This window comes from Hemitrygon akajei, chromosome 6 (genome assembly GCF_048418815.1).
Source record: "Hemitrygon akajei chromosome 6, sHemAka1.3, whole genome shotgun sequence".
Taxonomy (NCBI): domain Eukaryota; kingdom Metazoa; phylum Chordata; class Chondrichthyes; order Myliobatiformes; family Dasyatidae; genus Hemitrygon; species Hemitrygon akajei.
In genome coordinates this window covers 13,503,842-13,523,912 of record NC_133129.1, presented here as the reverse complement: position 1 = coordinate 13,523,912, position 20,071 = coordinate 13,503,842, and the positions used below count along the sequence as shown (strand labels likewise).

General features: G+C 41.8%; 1 protein-coding gene across 6 annotated transcripts in view; it reads left to right on the top strand.

The window, feature by feature from the left end:
• htt (huntingtin) overlaps positions 1–20,071 on the top strand; it is a 246,898-nt gene that overhangs the window by 129,120 nt on the left and 97,707 nt on the right. For all 6 annotated transcript variants that reach the window (XM_073047912.1, XM_073047911.1, XM_073047909.1 and 3 more), the window contains 9 exons: positions 1,092–1,234; positions 5,033–5,184; positions 8,319–8,518; positions 10,070–10,196; positions 10,898–11,025; positions 12,569–12,679; positions 16,302–16,379; positions 16,918–17,141; positions 18,586–18,664. In XM_073047912.1, coding sequence (XP_072904013.1) covers positions 1,092–1,234; positions 5,033–5,184; positions 8,319–8,518; positions 10,070–10,196; positions 10,898–11,025; positions 12,569–12,679; positions 16,302–16,379; positions 16,918–17,141; positions 18,586–18,664 — 1,242 coding nt within the window. The remainder of the gene's footprint in view (positions 1–1,091; positions 1,235–5,032; positions 5,185–8,318; positions 8,519–10,069; positions 10,197–10,897; positions 11,026–12,568; positions 12,680–16,301; positions 16,380–16,917; positions 17,142–18,585; positions 18,665–20,071) is intronic.

Sequence of the window (20,071 nt, the reverse complement as noted above, 5' to 3'; positions counted from 1 at the left end):
AATGGACTCACATTCAAGGTCTCACATCTCATGCGCTCAATACTTATTGCTTATGTATTTATTATTAGTATTTCTTTCTTTGTGTATGTGCAGTTTGTTGTTTTTTTTGTAGACTGGTTGAATGCTCATGTTGGTGCATTCTATCATTGATTCTATTCTGGTTGTTATTCTATTTTGGATTTATTGAGTATGCCCACAAGAAAATGAATCTCAGGGTTGTATGCACTTTGATAATAATTTACTTTGCACTTTTTTTGCACAGATGGAACAGTCTTGAATTAGAGGTAATGAGCTCAGGATAAACAAGCACTGAAATAAGTAATGAACCTTGGGAATACCGTAACCCCAAAGTGCTATAGGTCCTCAGTTGACACTTTCAAGGCTGATTGAAATGTTGGACAAAGACAGATTTGAGGCTGAAATTTAGCTATGGAATTTCATTTTTAACTTAAATTTCTTTGAAGGTGCTTGAGAGATATATATAATTTTAAAATTGAATGGAATATTTAATATTTTCTCATGATAATAATCTACCTTATGTTAATCCACTTATTTTTTAAAAATAGAAAATACATGCTCTTTTGGGATCTAGGAAACTGTGGGTCACAGTCTCTTTAATGTTATGGGATTTTTGCAAAATGGATGTTTAAATGAGTTACATTGGAAGAACTGTGGATAGTTCAAGTATTCCACTTAAAATTAACTAATTTGTACTTCTTTAATAAATTAATTAGGGAAAATAATGCCAGCATACATATTGCCAAGATACTTCTGGTCAGTTCCTCTTGCGGTTTCAGGAAAGTTAACATAAGAGTACATTGCCAGCTATACTAGTCTGACGATATCTGTGAAAATTATACTATAGTGAGTGAGTAGAGAGTTCACGTTCATGTTTGGGTGACTGTGCATGTCCCTTCCATTGATCTCCAGTCCTCTATCGACCTGGATCTGCTGTCTAGAAAAATAATAGTTTGAAAAATTTTAGTTTCCTACTATGAAGGCAAGATGTGTGTTGGAAAGTAAGATATTAACTTCCATCTGTTCACGACCTAACCAGCCCTTTCTCATCTCTCTTACTGTTTGATCTGCAGCTTGGTTGCTGTGAGGTGTTGTGTTTGCTTTCCTTGAACTACCCTGTGTGTAATTGGAGCATTGGCTGGCACTGTGGCTACACGACGAGCAGTTCTCAAGCATCCAGAGTCTACCTGTACAAGAACAGGGGCCGATCATTCAGGTACAGGAACAGAACTTGCCATCGTACCAAGAGATCTTGCTGCTCTATCCTGACTGAATTTCAACAAATCCTTCTCATTGATTAAGTGTTGAAATCTCATGAACTGAACATGATTAGTCCACTAGTGCCTAACGTGTATGTCTGATACTCAGCATTCTAATGTTTTTAGAGGGTTTTTTTTAGCAATTAACAATGGTGAGAGCTCTTGTGCTAAAAGAGTTAGGAGTAGGAATTCATGATAGAAACAAAGAAACATAGAAAATCTACAGCACAATACAGACCCTTCAGCCCACAATGCTGTGCTGAACATATACTTACTTTAGAAATTACCTAGGGTTACACATAGCCCTCTATTTTTCTAAGCCTCATGTACCTATCCAAGAGTCTCTTAAAGAGCCTATTGTATTTGCCTTCACCACTGTTGCCGGCAGTCCATTCCACGCACTCACTACTCTCTGCGTTTTTAAAAAAAAAAACAACAACAACTTACCCCTGACGTCTCCTCTGTACCTACTTCCAAGCACCTTAAAACTATGCACTCTCATGCTAGCCATTTCCCCTGCACTTCATGACGTCTCCTCTGCACCCTTTCTATGGTTTACACATCCTTCTTGTAGTGAGGTGACCAAAGCTGAGCACAATACTCCAAGTGGTGTCTGACCAGGGTCCTATATACCTGTAATATTACCTCTCGGCTGTTGAACTCAATCCCATGGTTGATGAAGGCCAATACACCGTGTGCCTTCTTAACCACAGAGTCAACTCGTGCAGCAGCTTTGAGTGTCCTATGGACTCAGACCCCAAGACCCCTCTGATCTTCCACACTGCTAAGAATCTTACCATTACTACTATATTCTACCATCATATTTGACCTACCAAAATGAACCACTTCACACTTATCTGGGTTGAACTCCCATCTGCTAGCCCAATTTTGCATCCTGTCGATGTCCCACTGTAACCTCTGACAACCCTCCACACTATCCACAACACCTCCAACCTTGTGTCATCAGCAAATTTACTAACCCATCCCTCCACTTCCTCATCCAGGTCATTTATAAACATCACAAAGAGAAAGGGTCCCAGAACAGATCCCTGAGGCACTCCATTGGTCACCGACCTCCTTACAGAATATGACCCGTCTACAACCAATCTTTGCCTTATGTGGGCAAGCTCATTCTGGATCCACAAAGCAAGATCCCCTTGGATCTTATGCCTCCTTACTTTCTCAATAAGTCTTGCATAGGGTACCTTATCAAATGCCTTGCTGAAATCCATATACACTACATCTACTGCTCTACCTTCATCAATGTGTTTGGTCACATCCTCAAAAATTCTTTCAGGCTCGTAAGGCAAGCATGACCTGCTTTTGACAAAGCCATGCTGACTATTCTTAACATATTATGCCTCATAAATCCTACCTCTCAGGATCTTTTCCATCAACTTACCAACCACTGAAGTAAGACTCACTGGTGAGATGAACCTCAAGTATCCACGTACAGAAACCGAGGTTCTATTTTCCCAATCTTTTGGCCCATTTTCGATGTTAGCTTTTTTTTTCAGAGCAACACTTCAAGTATTTAGACCATAAGATCTAAGAGCAGAATTGGACTATTCAGCCCATCAAGACTGCTCTGCTATTCTACCATGGCTGATTCATTAACCCTCTCAACCCCATTCTCTTGCCTTCTCCCTGTAACCTTTGACACCCTTACTAATCAAGAACCATTCAAACTCCGCTTTAAATATATTCAATGACTTGGACTCCACAGTCACCTGTGGCAATGAATTCCACAGATTTACTACCCCATGCCTCAGGAAATTCCTGCTGATCTCCGTTTTAAAGGGATATCCTTCCATTCTGAGATTGTGCCCTCTGGTCTGTGACATCCCCACTCTAGGATGCACTCTTTACACATCCACTCTATCTAGGCCATATATGTCAAACTCAAGGCCCACGGGCCAAATCTGGCCCGCGGTAGAATTATCTTTGGCCTGCGAGATAATATCTAATTACTATTAAAGCTGGCCCCAGTAATCGAAGCGCCTATGGCGTATGATATGGCTAATGCTGAGTTTATTCAGGTACCAGGTTTTCAGGGTTTTTAATGTTTATTCGGCAGTCTTGCTCGGCAGCCTTCTTCATAAGAAACGGAATTTGTAAAGTGAAACACTTTGTAGTTATAGCAGAGACTGAGACACATGAGAGCAGGCTCAAAAAACGGAGGCAACGAAAGCTGCGTTCGCACGCGTCCGACTGATCCGGCCCGCATGAAGCTGCATTTTGCTCAATCCGGCCCGTGACCTAAAATGAGTTTGACACCCCTGATCTAGGCCTTATTTATCTCCTTCTGTAAAATGTTTTCCTTAAATAGGAAGATATCAGCAATAGAAGTGAAGGTGCTTTTTGGTCCCTCAAACAACAGCCTAGTTGATGCTTAGTGGAGATACAAGAGACTGCAGATGCTAGAAATCTGGAATGACACACAAAATGGTGAAGGAGCTTAGTAGCCCAGACAGCATCTGGAGGGGAATGGGCAGTCAATATAGAGAAAGTTCTCAATCCGAAATGTCCATTTTCCTCAGAGTTGCTGCCTGATCTGCTGAGTTCCTTCAGCATTTTGTGTTGCTACTTGTTATGATTTAAAGTCTAATTATATATCCTGTGTTTAACAGTGTACCAATAAATCCTTTATCAATTCAGTTTTGATCTGAATATTTGTCCTCTAATCAACAGGTAACCCTTCTGACGTGTAGGAGGCCAGTCAGTTAACCTTTTTTGTTTTGTGTGTCCTTGTATTGTGAGGGTGATGACAATTCTCTTTTGTGAACATTGAGTCAAGGTCTTCAGAGTAAAAATGTTTTTAAATGTTTGGTTAAGGTTATACCCTACAGATTAATATCATTGAATCATAGTACAGTTGAAGCATGGAGAAGTCACTGGGCCCATTGTGCCCATGCCAGCACTTTACCAAAGCATAGTAATAGAGCTATATTGCTTGGAGGCAGGCCATTTGGCCTGTCTTGTCCATGCTGACCAAGTTGAACTACTACTTGCATCTCTCTCCTTTTCTGTACATGTAACTGCCCAAGTCTTTAAATGGTACTTTGATGCTGCAGTGTTTACCAAGCTTGGCAATTAGCTTACAGATGTTTCGGCGCCAGTTGGGGTGGCAACCTCAGTACGTAGTTGTTGGTGTTTCTCTCTAGGAGTGCTCACATTTATATAGGCCCCTATTTGCTTGTCTCAGTCCTGATTGGCTACCCCTTCAGTGTATCTTTAAATTCTATCGGCTCATGTTTCTTTGGCTCTTAGAGGTTTGATATGTTTGTTTATGGAGCTGATGCTATTACGAAAATGTTGCTATGCATGCACATAAAGAAAATACAGTTGTTCTCGTGTGAAAGCTTCATGACAGGCGAAGGTCTCCCAGCATCGAGCTTCTTTGAGCGTTGCTCATTCAAAGTAGTTTAGGGTGGTGGTGAATGTTGGTAGTTTGAGTTATATCGGTACCTTTAAATGGTAGACTGAGGTCGATAGTCCATGAAACTTAAATCATTAAATTTAGGTCACTACTTCAGTGATCTAAACATTTCAGTCACTAAAGGAAGGAAAGTTCAAAGTGCAAGGTTAATGTGGAGTCCTGTGCTGGTGCGGCCATGTTATACCGGGCATCATGTAAGGCAGGTAAATTCTTATGAATATGGCCTTCGTAACTGTTCCAGTTAATCATGAACATAGAATGTGATGTTTTCTAAAGTTGTTCGTAAAGTTAATGTTGCTTAATGTTTGGTTTCTAGTTTGTCCCAGAACAGTCCAACTGATGACTCCCGCAAAAGCTGTACTGTGGGGATGGTCAATATGATCCTGTCTCTAGTCTCTTCAGCGTGGTTTCCTTTGGATCTTTCTTCTCATCAAGATGCCTTAATATTGTCTGGAAATTTGTTGGCTGGTGAGTGAAATTATCTGAATGTTACCTCTGCTTAGAATCAGGTTTATTGTTATTGAAATTAGCCATGAAATTTGTTGTTTTGTGCTCGTGATGGATCTGGCTAAGTCTACAATTCTCTGAAGCCTCTTGCGATCCTGCGCATTGGCATGTCAGCACTAAATGGACACCGGATATGCCATCACGAGAAATCTGCAGGTGCTGGAAATTCAAGCAACACACACAATGCTGGTGGAACGCAACAGTAGTAACTTTTCTTTCTTACTATCTTTTCTTTCAGTTAGTCCTGACGAAGGGTCTCGGCCCGAAACGTCAACAGTGCTTCTTCCTATAGATGCTGCCCGGCCTGCTGCGTTCCACCAGCATTTTGTGTGTGTTACCAGATATGCCATTGTTCTCTGACAGTCATAGAATCAAAAAATCTTACAGCACAGAAATGGCTCTTGCCAATGCCAATCGTGATGCTTATCTACACTAATCTAATTTATCTACATTAGGCCCTTATTTTCACATGCTTGTCCTTTCCAAGTACTTATCCAAAAGTCTTTGAAACATTGTGATTGTATCTGCAGATCTAATTTATGTAATCTTCTTGACTCCCACCAGTTGTGTCATATTGTAGGAAGACTGGTTGTGCACAGTTTTCATTTTAGCCTGTCATTCAAGTAATCCAATGCTTATTTAGTTTTCTTAGATGCATAGTAATTAGACTAGCAGACTGTTATCCTGAATAAACTGGGCAAACTGTCATTGGTCTCAATGCCTCTTTTTGCAACTGGCTCTCAGACTTCTTGATGGAGAGACCTCAGACAGTCCGCATTGGGAGAAACATCTCGAGTTCCATCACGCTAAGTACTAGTGCCACCCAGGGTTACGTGCTCACACTGCTGAAGCACAACTACTAGATCCAGTTCTAACCACATCATTAAGTTCACTGATGACACAGCAGTTGTTGGCCTCATCATCGACAATGATGAGTTGGCATGCAGAGAGTTGATGGAGTGGCTTGTGGATTGCCACCGAGAGTGTCCTGACCAACTATATGGAAATTGTCAGGCACCTGGCCATAATACTCTGTGAAAGATTGTGAGGACTGCTGAGAGAACCATTGGTCTGTTTTCCACCTCCCCCATCCAGGACATACACTAGAAGTGCTATGTTTACAGAGCCCTAAGAATTGTAAAGAACCCCTCCCATCCATCACCCAATCTCTTTGATCTCCTGTTTGGCAGAAGGTAATGCATTATAAGAACAAGGATTGTTAGGCTGGGTAACAGCTTCTTCCCCCAGGCTGTGAGACTTCTGAACACCCTGCTACCACCAATCCACCCCCCAAAAAACATTATTTTTACATGTGTACGGTTGAATGACAATTAACTTGAGCTTGAACCCTGGGCACGAGACCAAATTTCCCTGTGACATCTGAGGAACTTAAATCTAGATTACTGCATAAATAACTGAATAACAAGCTGGAATTACTGATGTTAGTCTCCACTGGATTTTCTTACCCATTTGGTTCATCAATGCTCTAGGAAGAAAATCAACCATCCGTAGATGGTCTGGCCTGTTTGTAACTTCAGACCATGTGGAAATATTGATTCTTAATTGTCTTCAACTGTAGTACTGAGGACAATCTAGGCTGAAGTGCTAACATTAAGGGGAGTCACTTCAACTAATATGCGTATTCTATATATGCGAATAGAGTAGAGTAACTAGATAACAATTGAGGAATCCAACAGAATTTAGCCCACTAACTCCCTAAGACATATTATAAGATGGCTCTCTATTCAACCTGTCTGTTCATCTTCCTCCATCTGGTGGATTGACGTTGGCATAGACTGGATGTAGTACATGTACAATAAATCACTTTACTTCAAATGTAATTAGCTTTTGATCTACTTAAACTATCTCTACATGAAAATATCTGCTGAATGTAATACAGCATATTAAAAGAGAAAGATTAAAGATGATCTTTATCACATGCATATTAAAACATTTTTAACATTTGATCAGTGAGAATTGTGCTGACAGCCCATAATGCCCACAACCAACAATCCTGTTAATTTTGTTTACAGCTCAATTGCACTGAGCAGGGGATTTTTGCACAGCCTGAAAACTGCGCAGCACTTTGTTTTATTTTGTGTAAAATGCATATGATGAATATTTAGAATGAAAATGGGAAAAATCACAAACTTTTGATTTAATATATTAAAGAGTATAGTAGAATACAATAGAACAAAGAAAATAATTCACATTTCGTAAACTCTGGCAAAGGTAAACTGTTTTGACCAAATTGTGCCAGTGGCAGTTGGCTGGCAGTTTATTAACAATGAGCAATCAACTTCCATTCTGTGTTTATTCTTACAATTTGTAACAATGTTGAACCTTGAAAAATGATAATGTGAATGTGTTGAAGCTCTGCAATGTTTCAAAGTAAAGGTTGTGGTACATTTATTATTTAGAAAACTGATAGATTATATTCATTACAGATAACTAATTGCAGGGCATTTCACAATTATTTGAACATTGAATTCAATAAAACTCCAGCTGCGTGGCAACAAAGGTTATTTGTGTGGGAGCATTTCAATTACTGTGTAGGAGCACAGCTTAGAGGGAACAGTGCTCACAACTCACTGACCTTAACTGTACGTCTTTAGAATGTGGGAGGAAAACGAAATGTGGTCATGGGGAGAATATACAAACACTTTACAGGCAGTGGTGGGAATTGAACCCAGATTAGTGATTGCTGGCGCTATAAAATGATGTGCTAATTGCTATACTACTATGGCGCCTATTGATAATACTCTACTTCATAATTGCTATGATAGTATACTATATTATGATATTATACATTGTCATTCTCAAGATAATGTCTAATATATTAATACTTATATTATTATACTAGTATTACTCAGCTGTATTCATGCAAGACTATCAAGTACACATTCTACTTGAAATGTATTTTTTGTGTGTTTAATACATCAATACAGTGCATACAATTAATGTCTTTTTTGTGCTTGTGTTATTAGCTTTAATTCTAACTATGGTTCAATTGCAAATGTACAGCAATATTTTTTGCTGAGGGTTGATAATTGAGTCTACTAACTTAATTTTCCTATATCTTTATACATTGATAGCCATTGCTCCTAAATCTTTAAAGAATCCCTGGGCCAATGAAGATGATTCTAGTGCACCCACCAAGGTTGAAGAGCCATGGCCAGCCTTGGCTGACAGGACATTGGTAGGGATGGTAGAGCAGCTCTTTTCCCATCTGATGAAGGTCATCAATATCTGTGCACATGTCATTGATGATGTTGCGCCTGGCCCGGTATTAAAGGTATGTGAATCAAGCTGGAGTCAGCAGGTAAAAGAAACCAGATCTAACATACTGGTTTATTATTGTCACATGTACTGAGATTCCTTAAGTATATTTAGAGTGCAGACTGATTAGTCAGGGTGTCAAAGATTACAGGGCAAAGGCAGGAGAATGGGTTTGAGTGGGATAATAAATCGGCCATGATGGAATGGTGGAGCAGACTCAATGGGCTGAATGGCCTAACTTTGCTGCTATGTCTTATGGAGATACAGTGAAAGGCACGCCATGCATACAGTGTTAAATTCATTACAACACTGCATTGAGTAGTACATTGTAAAACAATTATAGAGTGCTGAATAAAATGTTATTGTTACAGAGAAAGTGCAGTGCAGGCAAACAGTAAGGTGCAGCATCACCTCAAGGTAGATTGTGAGTCCAGCCTAAAAACAAGATGATGTGATGAGAATCTCGAGTTGGGAGATTTGTGAAATCAAGAGTCCATGTTCTAGGGAACTGATGAATAGTCTTACAACAGTGAAACATGGTAGAAGCAAGCAATAGTTAATACTGAGAGACAGCCAATGTAGAAATCGTGTAGATGTCTCAAACAATCTTCAGGAGGAACTCCTGAGGTGGTAAAAGCAAGGGTTGTTCCAGGCAACCAACAAGTATCATCATGCTTCTGGGACCAACGTAGCATGCCTATTTCTCACTAACTAACCTGTACGAATTTAGAACCAGAGCACCCGGACAAAACCTATGAAGTCATGGGGAGAGCATACAGACTCCTTACAGGCAGCGGTGGGATTTGTACCCTGATCAGTGATCACTGGTGCTGTAATACCATTACACTCACTACAACGCTAGCGTGCTGTCCCAAAAGGAATGTCTTGGATCAAAACGCTGCATCAGTGTGGGTGTATATCAACACAGCAGAGGTTGGGAGAGGAAAATGGGGATGTTGCAGACAGATTATATAAAGATTATCCATTACGTATTGAATAATAGATAAATCTTGAGATTGTATTGCTGCCGCCTCATGTTGAAATAACAGTCAGGGCCTTAGTTTAACATCTGATACAAATGGTGACTTCTGTGCATCATCCCCTTGAACAGCTTGTAGCTGCTGGAACTAAACTTAATTTCATTGCAAGGTAGTATATTTATTCTTTAAAATTAACGCATTACAGCTGGAATCTGTAATTACCTTTAATAAGATGAAATGAATAACCATTAAAGTTGAAAATTAGCTTTATTTGTCACACATACATTGAAACATAAAGTAAGATGCGTTGTTAAGTCAGCAAGCTGGCAGCCTGCTAGTGCCGCCACACTACTGGTGCCAACATTGCTTGTCCACCGCTCATTAGCCCAAACCATACATATTTGGAATGCGAGAAGAAACCGGAGCACCCGGAGGTCATGGGGAGAATGTACAAACTCATACATCGAGTCCCAGTGTTACAGTTGGTGCTCTAATATGATTGTGCTAACCGCTTTGCTATCATGCTCTTCTTATAATTTGATGTGATTTGTGTCACAGTTGGGATTGTGTTGAATTTTTCTTCCCAGGCAACACTGCCATCACTTTCGACCACGCCATCACTCAGCCCTATCAGGCGCAAGGCAAAGGAGAGGGAGTCATTAGAACAGGCAGCTACACCCATGAGCCCCAAGAAAAACACCGAATCTAGTCCAGGTGAGAGACTTTGCTTCAAGTCATCTGTGTGCTGTCCACTGTAACATTATTTCAAAAGTAAAATTTATAGAAAAAGCTGCAGAGCTGGAATTCTGGAACTCTTGCCCTCCTGCTCTTGTGCACATGTGCTCATACACTGTACGATCCCAACACTTGTAGTTTTTTGTGATGTCTGATTCATTTATGGTCAATCAAAAGAAAGCACCAATGTACACTGGATGAATTTCTCCATCGATAACTATTAAGAATTAATTCAATTTCCTTTTATTTTATACCTTTTTAACTATTCCGAAGAAACCTTAGCTAATTGCTCAACTGAGTCAAAATGTACTGGTCACAATGTGTCCCAATTAACCAGAATTAGGAATTATCACTGGCATGTGTCATGAAATTTGTTAACTTAACCAGTGTATTCACTTTAAATCTCACTGAGTAATACAGTATGCAATAGGCCTTTCGGCCCAACTCATCCTTGAAAACCAAGCTAGTCCCATTTGTTAACATTTGTCCCATGTCCCTCAAACCCCCTATATCTGTTTACTTGTCCAAACATCTTATTAAATCTAGGCTCTGTTTTCTGGTTGTTAATCCTTCTGTCCCTATAAGTAGGCTTTTTAAAAAGTTTTAAAATACTTTTTTAAAAGTAATTTTAAAAAATACTCTTGTTGATATTTTCCTGCCATTCGTATGTTCTTTTGCAGCGGCCAGGCCTGCAGATGCTGTGGGTACAGCACCAGCCAGCAAGTCCACCTCGCTGGGCAGCTTTTACCACCTGCCTCCGTATCTGAAGTTGCACGATGTTCTGAAGGCTACGTATGCAAACTACAAGGTACCAGCTCAAACTGGGTGTGTTTCACAGATCCGGTAATGCTATCCACCCACTCAATATATTACACATCAGTCTAGTGACTTGTAGTTAGAGTCATAGGAAACAACAGCACAGTAACAGGCTCTGCAGCTTATCTATTGTATTGAACTATTGTTCTGTCTAGTCCCATTGACCTGTACCTGGACCATAACCCTCCATACCCATACTATCCATTAAAACATAAGAGCAGAATTAGGCCCTTCGACCCATCAAGTCTATTCTGCCATCTCATGATGGCTGATCCATTTTTCCTTTCAGCCCCAATCTCCTGCTTTCTCCCCGTATCCCTTCATGCCCTGACCAATCAAAGATCCATTAGCCTCAGCCTTAAATATACAAAGAGACTTGGCCTCCACTTAACTTATCCAAACTTTTCTAAATGTTGAGATCGAACCTGCATCCACTACTTCTAGATGGCATTTCTTTACACACTCTTACCACCTTCTGAATGGAGAAGTTTTCCCTCATGTTCCCTTAAACATTTCACCTTTCACCTTTAACCTACGATCTCTAATTCTAGTCTCATCCAACCTCAGTGGCAAAAGCCTGCTTGCAAAATTTACCCCATTTTTCTCACTCATGCACTATGTCATGCGTAATCTCAGAATGTGTAGTTGCTGCTGTCGAGTAGGTTTTATTTATGGAGAAACAAGATTTTGCAGGTGCTGTAATCTAGAACTTCAGTCTGCCGGAAGATCTTAGCGGGCTAAGCAGCATCTGTGTGGTGAAGGTGGTAGAGGGCTGTGGGCCAAATGTGAGTAGATGGCACGGACTCCCTGGGACAGCCCAGTTGGTATGGACGAGTTGGGCCATAGGGCCTCTTACCACGCTGTATGACTCTTATTCCTCCCAGACACTGCTTCTGCAGACTTGTGTCTCCATTTGAAAGCTGTTGAAAGTTGCTACTAAATCTGCTTTAACTTTCCTCTCAGTACCGTCGTGGCCTTCGCGGATTATGTGGCTTTATGACTTGCCCTATCAAAACTTGTCATCATTTGAGCATATCACCGTCACCAGCCTATCTGCCATCAAGGACATGTATACCAAAAGGTGTTGGAAAAGGGCCAGTATCATCATGAAGGATCCCACCCACCTTGCTCTTGAATTGTTTGTCCCACTCCCTTCAACGACGACCACCAGACCCAAAAACAGTTACTTTCTACAAGCAGTGAGGCTGATCAAAACTTCCATCACCAACATATCCCTCCACACCACTCACCTCTGCTGCATTGTCATTTCCTGTCTGTCAGCTTATGTACAGGCACTCCTGTGCCTAGCGTCACTTTATGGACATACAATCAATCTACGTACATAAGCTATCTTTATGTATTTATATGCTTGTCTTTTTTGTTATTGTGTTCTTTATCTTAGTATGTTTCTTTTTGTGCTGCATTGGATCTGGATTAACAATTATTTTGTTCTCTTTTAGACTTGTATACTGAAAATGACATTAAACAATCTTGAATCTTGCAACACATTGATTAAATGTCTCCTCTTATTTCAGGTTACTCTGGACCTTCAGAACAATAACGAGAAGTTTGGCAGCTTCTTACGGGCAGCTTTGGATGTTCTGTCTCAGCTTCTCGAGATTGCAACACTTCCAGACATTGGGAAGGTAAGTTGTTGCTCTAAGGGGAGGTTAGAGGTGATGTTGAACCATTATTATACACAGCTTGCTGATGCTGTGCGTGGCTCTGAATTCAGTAATAAACAACAGTCTCTAGAGCCATAAGAGCATGTCAAAGGATTTACAAGTTAATGCCAGGGTTGAGAGATTACTGTCAGCAAAGAGTGAATAGATTGGAGCGCCTTCCTTTTACATGTAGGCATTTAAAATTTTGGTAGGGTCTGATAACGTTGAGAGGATACTGCAGGGGATTAATGCTGTTCCAACTAGGAATGTATGCTGTTTCCCAAACAATAAACCTTGGGTCACAAAAGACATCCTGAACAGGAAGAAGAGGGCATTCTGAGATGGCGATAGGGAGGCGATGAGGCTGGTTCAGAGGGAACTGAGGGAGAAGATTGCCCAGGGCAAGGACTGCTATAGGAGGAAACTACAGCAGAACAACGCAAAGGCTATGTGGAGTGGTATGGAAACAATTACAGGGTACAAGAAGACTAGAGACCAGGTGATTGAAGGGGACTGGGATAGGACCAACGAGTTAAACGGGTTTCTCAACAGGTTTGTTGAGGAGGGTTCTGTTTACCCCTCTACAACCCATCCACCCACCAGCTCCTCCCCCTCTCACCCCTTGCCCTCCGTCTCTCCAAGGACACTGGAGAGCCAACGACCACAGACACATGGACTGGCACTGCTGAGCAGGTCAGGAGAGAGTTCAGCAGACATCACCCCAAGGGTACTCATGGTGTGTGCTACTCAACTGGGCGCAGTCTTTCAACGCATCTTTAATCTGAGCCTGAGCCTGAAGAGGGTCCCTGTGCTGTGGAAAACATCTTGCTTAGTCCAGTACCCAAGAAGATGTGTCCCACCATGCCCAGTGGCACTGACCTCATGTTATAAAATCATTAGAAAGACTGGTCCTGACGCGCCTCCAGATGATTGTAAATCGATCACAGGACCCCCTGCAGTTTGCTTACCAACCATGTATTGGAGTCGAGGGCACATTATCTTCCTGCTTCATTGGGCTTACACTCCTCTGGATGAGCCAGGCAGCACTATGAGAATCATTTCTGCAGTACTTTTAACACCATACGACCTCCTTTACTAGGGAGTAAGTTCACAGAGATGCAGGTGGATGCTCCACTAGTGTCCTGGATTACAGACGGCCACAGCATGTGAGATTGCAGAGCTCTGTATCAGATACAGTTTAGCAGCACAGGGGCACATCAGGGCATGGTCCTGACCCCTTGTTGTTAACCGTCTACACCTCAGACTTCAGGTACAGCTCAGATTCCCGCCACCTGCAGAAGTTTTCGGATGATTCGGCAGTTGTGGGCTATATCAGCCATGGTCAAGAGGCTGAGTGGTGGGCAACTTTGCTGAGTGGTGTGGGCTGAATTACCTGCAGCTGAACATCACTACAACAAAGGAGTTGGTGGTGGACTTCTGGAAGGTGAATATACCCTGTATTCTCATTGCCATTAAGGGAACAGATGTAGAAATTGTCCAGGGCTACAGATACCTGGGAACTCACCTAAACAGTAAACTGGACTGGACTAAAAATACAGATCCTCTGTACAAGAAGGGACAGAGCCAACCATCAAGTCAAGTTTATTGTCATTTCGACCATAAACTGCTAGTACAGTACACAGTAAAAACGAAACAATGTTCCTCCAGGACCCTGGTGCTACATGAAACAACACAAAACTACACAAGACTATGTGAGACAGCACAAGGCTACACTAGACTACGTAAAAAAACTGCACGAGACTACAGACCTGCACAGGACTGCATAAAGTGCACAAAACTTCCTGAGGAGGTTCTGACATTCACTATGCTGCAAATGTCCTATGACTCAGTGGTGGCCAGCATTCTGTTCTGCATTGTAGTCGCTGGGGCAGCAGGGTGAGAGCAGCTGACACTAAGAAGATGGATAAGCTTGCCAGGAAGGCTGGCTCTGTTCTGGCGGTGGAACTGGATTCCCTGGTGTTTGTGTCTGAGAGGAGGATGCTGCAGAAGCTACAGAGCATTATGGACAATCACTCTCACCCCCTCCATGATATACTGGACAAACAGAGGAGCACATTTAGTAACACATTGATTCCACCGAGGTGCACTACTGAACGCCACAGGAGATTGTTTCTCCCTGTGGCTCTAAGACTCTACAACTCTTCTTCCTTAAGTATATAGTCTCATTGCACATCTGTATTTTGCACTGTTATTTTTAATGCACATTTTGTATTTTTTCATACCTCAGTGCTTACATTTTGTATTTTAAAGTGTCTATTTCTGACTGAACATTGTTGCAAGAATAATTTCCTTTGGGATAAATAAAGTTTTATCTTGTATTACAGGTGATACAGGGAGATTTTCAAGGGTGCATTGTGGGAGGAGGATATTAGAGGCAATTCAAGATGTGTTTAGAAAATAGGGCACATTCAGAGAGCGACTAGAGAATACAGCACACAGAATATTAGAGGGTTTTCAGGGTGAGCTTAGAGGAAAACAATGCTTAGGGTATTGGCGGATTCGTGGGGTGTTTACAGAATGCAATATGGAGAATATTAGAGCGGATTCACGGAGGGATTAGACAACCTGGTGCAGGGGTATTAGAGAGGATTCAGGGGATGTTTAGGACACAGTGCAGGGAATGTTAGAGGGGATCCGGGGATGTTTAGGACAGGGTGCAGGGAATGTTAGAGGGGATCCGGGGATGTTTAGAACAGGGTGCAGGGAATGTTAGAGGGGATTCAGGGGATGTTTAGGACACAGTGCAGGGAATGTTAGAGGGGATTCAGGAAGTGTTTAGGACACAGTGCAGGGAATGTTAGAGGGCATCCGGTGATGTTTAGGACACAGTGCAGGGAATGCTAGAGGGTATTCAGGGACTGTTCAGGACACAGTGCAGGGAATGTTAGAGGGGATTCAGGGAGAGTTTAGGACAGAGTGCAGGGAATGTTAGAGGGTATTCAGGGAGTGTTTAGGACACAGTGCAGGGAATGTTAGAGGGGATTCAGGGAGTGTTTAGGACACAGTGCAGGGAATGTTAGAGGATTCAGGGGATGTTTAGAGGATACAGTGTAATGGGTATTGAAAGAGATTCCAAGTGTGCTCAGAGGACACAGGTGCTGGTTGACCAAATCTAAGGATCACAAATTGTCTCTAATCACTAACTGATGAGTTTGCAAGAAGTCTTTTTACCTAGTGCAGGCCAGACTGTAGTTCTTTTTGTCTACTTTCATTGTCCTTGATTCATTTGAATGCACTAATTTGTAGATTGTAGTTCCTCTGGTCAACACCAGAGAGTCTGAGAATGTGGAAGGGTGGTACTTGAGGTAAATGTTTGCTGTAGAGAAGGTGGTAGAACACAGGTTGGATGAAGTCCTTAGGGAGCATAACCAACTTGAACTGGTTGGGCTATATGGTTTGTTCTCATGTTGTCTAACAATGCTCTTCCTATAGTTTGATTTCTTTGACTTCATAGATGGCCTTTTGGAGTGTAAGCTTTAGAAACGCTGTACTTGAAGTGTTAACAGTTTTTAACATTCACGCAATCTGTATCTACTGAAACTGCTCTGATACCTGACGTTGCATTTTACAAAATCCTTTTCAGTGTGTCGAAGAAATCCTTGGCTATCTGAAGTCATGTTTCTGCAGGGAACCCATGGCAGCTACTGTCTGTGTCCAGCAGGTAAAGTGTAGTCTTGTTCAGAATAAGTTGCGGCAAGGTAGCATAGCAGTTAGCCTAACACTACTATAGTGCCAATGACATGGATTCAGTTCCATCACTATCTGTGAGGAGTTTGTACGTTCCCTATGTTCCCATGTGAGTTTCCTCTGGTACTCTGGTTTCCTTTCACTTTCCAGAGAAATGGGAATCAGTGGGTTAATTGATCACATGGGTGTAATTGGGCAGCACGGGGCCATTGGGCCAAAAGGGCCTGTTGCCATGCTGTGCCTCTGAATAAATAAACAACATGTTGCAAGTGACATAAATTAATATGCAGAAATTGCACATTCTCTGTCAGCTATGCTGCCAAATTACACTGAACCTATTTGCCTGCGTGTCACCCTTGTCCCTCCATTCCCAGCATGTGCCTGTCTGCTTCCACCACCACACCTTTCCTCCTTCATGCTCCAACAAATAAATGTAGCCATTGTTTGGTATATTGTATACTTGCTGAGTGGCCTTGAATGTAACATTTGATTCTTACATGCGTTTTATTCAGCTACTGAAGACACTGTTTGGGACAAACCTTGCATCGCAATATGACAGCTGCTCCTCTCACCCCAGCAAGTCGCAAGGAAAGGTGCAGCGTCTGGGCTCGTCTAGTCTAAGGCCGGGGCTTTACCACTATTGCTTCATGGCACCTTACACCCACTTCACACAGGCACTGGCTGACGCCAGCCTGAGGAACATGGTCCAAGCAGAACCAGAGCAGGACACGTCCGGGTGAAGCATCAATTATTATTACTATGTTACAGACACACTTCTGCTGATGTTCAAAATCTTCAAAAACAGCACAAAATGCTGGAGGAACTCAGCAGATCAGGCAGCATCTATGGAGAGGAATCTTATTAGGAGAGGACAGTGCAACATGGAAGAAAGGGAAAGAGGAAGGGAACCAGGGGGAGGTAATGGGCAGGTGAGGAGGAGAGAAGGAGTGAAAAAATAATCAGAATGGGAAATAAAAAAATGAAAGAGGGAGGGGGGTGAAATTCTTCCTTCTGTCCACTTCCTTTCCGGTCCCATTGAAGGGTCTCAACCCAAAATACTGGCTGAAATTCTCTCCTCCATAGATGCTGCCTAATCTGCTGAGTACCTCTAACATTTTCTGAGTGTGTTATATTACATTACCCCTGCATTTTGAAACGAGATCAAATTGCAAGTTCTGTGCACAATTCTGATCTCTATGTTACACTATGGTCCTGATGTCTGCCCACCACTCACTTAATAGTTGTGGTTACACTCAGAAAGCATGTACCACATTTTCAACTCCAGCTGAGCGATTGCTTCTTGTGCACAGCAGTGATGTAATCTCTCTCTTTGTGCAGGTAATTGATATTGAAACACTTTGTAGTATTTATCATTATACCCTATTGCACCCCAGAAAGGTGCACAGGAACTTCTTGAGAATATCTGTTTCAATCAACTAGGAAGAAACAGGAATTTGGGGACAAAAGGGGCTGCTTGCTTAAAACATCTCTGCCTTGTGTGATGATGATTTGAGTGAACTCTGCTTAAAATAAACTCATTTTCTTCCTGTCCCACCCACTAACTGCCACTGAGAGTGACAGAATGAACCACAGCTCCTGTGAAGGTCTGAGGTGACCCAGAGGCTTTTAGCCACTTAGCAGCCCTGTGGGCTGAGAAATCTTGCTAAGCTGAATCATTGTATGGCAGGTATTACCCACTGATAAAGAAAGCTGGGAAATTCTAGTTATTGGATATATTTAAAGTGGAGGTTGATAGATTCTCGTTTAGTGAGGAAAAAGGCAGGAGAATGATGTTGAGAGGGATAATAAATCAGCCATGATTGAATGTTGGAGCAGACAATAGGCGAATGGCCTATTTCTGCTCCTATGTGTTATGCTTTCAAGAAGTGCTGGCCTCAGAGGCAATTGGGAGGTCTTAAAGTGGCCAGATACTAAATGACAAATCAATCCTCCCAGTGGAAACTAGCTAAGTACAGGCTTAGCTATGTGATAGCCAAAAAGAAAATGACTAGTTAGATTGAGAAACCAAAGAAAACTTTGTAGAGATTTTATACAATGAATTGCTTTAGGTAAATCCATAATAATAAAATGTTAATTAATCTTGAAGTGATTTCAGCAAAGTGACACAGTTTGTTAAAAATCCTAAACTTACACAACTTTTTTGGTTGCTTCACTTTTAGTTGGTTTGATGTGCTGCAGAAGGTTTCATCACAGGTGAAGGTTGGCGTGACGAATGTGACAAGGCATCGAGCTGATAAGGTATGTTCTGTTTCAGTTGTCATACAAAGCTTTTGTTGAAGAATGGATAAGGTGACATAGTCCTGCAGTGGAGGATGGAACGTACAGTACTGAGTAAAAGTCGAACATGTATAGCTAGGCTACTTAAGGCTTTTACATAGTACTGTTATTTGTCAACATGGAGTGGAGAGCAAGTTTGTAAATCCGGCAGGAGCAAAGGATGTTGGAATGGCGAGTGTGGAGCACTGCGGGAGGGGTGTGGTACAGGTGGCAGAGATAGAGAGCCAGGGGTGGGTATGGCATAGGTCCAGACACACCCAGACCTGAGACACCAGACAAGGTCTTTTGATTCCAAACAATTGGTTTATTGATCATTATAGAATGTCTCTCTGGTGCTTCCGGCTCCCTCCCTTCTCCCTTCCTCTTTTCCCAATCACAATTCCCCTTTTCCTACCCCCTTCCCACTCTCAGTCCACAAAGGAGACCCACATCAGAATCACTCACGTCATGACATTTATTTGTTTTTTGCAGCAGCAGTACAGTGCAATATATAAAATTACTACAGTACTGTGCAAAAATCTTAGGCACCCTAGCTATATATACAGTAGCATGCAGATGTTTGGGCACCCCTGGTCAAAATTTCTGTTACTGTGAAAAGCTAAGCGAGTAAAAGACCTGATTTCCAAAAGGCATAAAGTTAAGATGAAACATTCTTTTCAACATTTTAAGCAAGATCAATGTATTATTTTTGTTTTGTACTATTTTAGAGTGAACAAAAGGAAAGGAGCACCATGCAAAGGTTTGGGCACCCCAAGAGATCTGAGCTCTCAGATAACTTTTACCAAGGTCTCAGACCTTAATTAGCTTGTTAGGGCTATGGCTTGTTCACAGTCATCATTAGGAAAGGGCAGGTGATGCAAATTTCAAAGCTTTATAAATACCCTGACTCCTCAAACCTTGTCCCAACAATCAGCAGCTGCCTAGCACTCTGAAAATTAAAATAAATGATGCCCACAAAGCAGGAGAAGGCTATAAGAAGAGAGCAAAGTGTTTTCAGTTAGCCGTTTCCTCAGTTCATAATGTAATTAAGAAATGACAGTTAACAGGAACGGTGGAGGTCAAGTTGAGGTCTGGAAGACCAAGAAAACTTTCCAAGAGAACTGCTCATAGGATTGCTAGAAAGGCAAATCATAACCCCCATTAGACTGCAAAAGACCTTCAGGAAGATTTAGCAGACTCTGGAGTGGTGGTGCACTGTTCTACTGTGCAGCAACACCTGCACAAATATGACCTTCATGGAAGAGTCATCAGAAGAAAACCTTTCCTGCGTCCTCACCACAAAATTCAGTGTCAGAAGTTTGCAAAGGAACATCTAAACAAGTCTGATGCATTTTGGAAACAAGTCCTGTGGACTGACTTTCCTGCGTC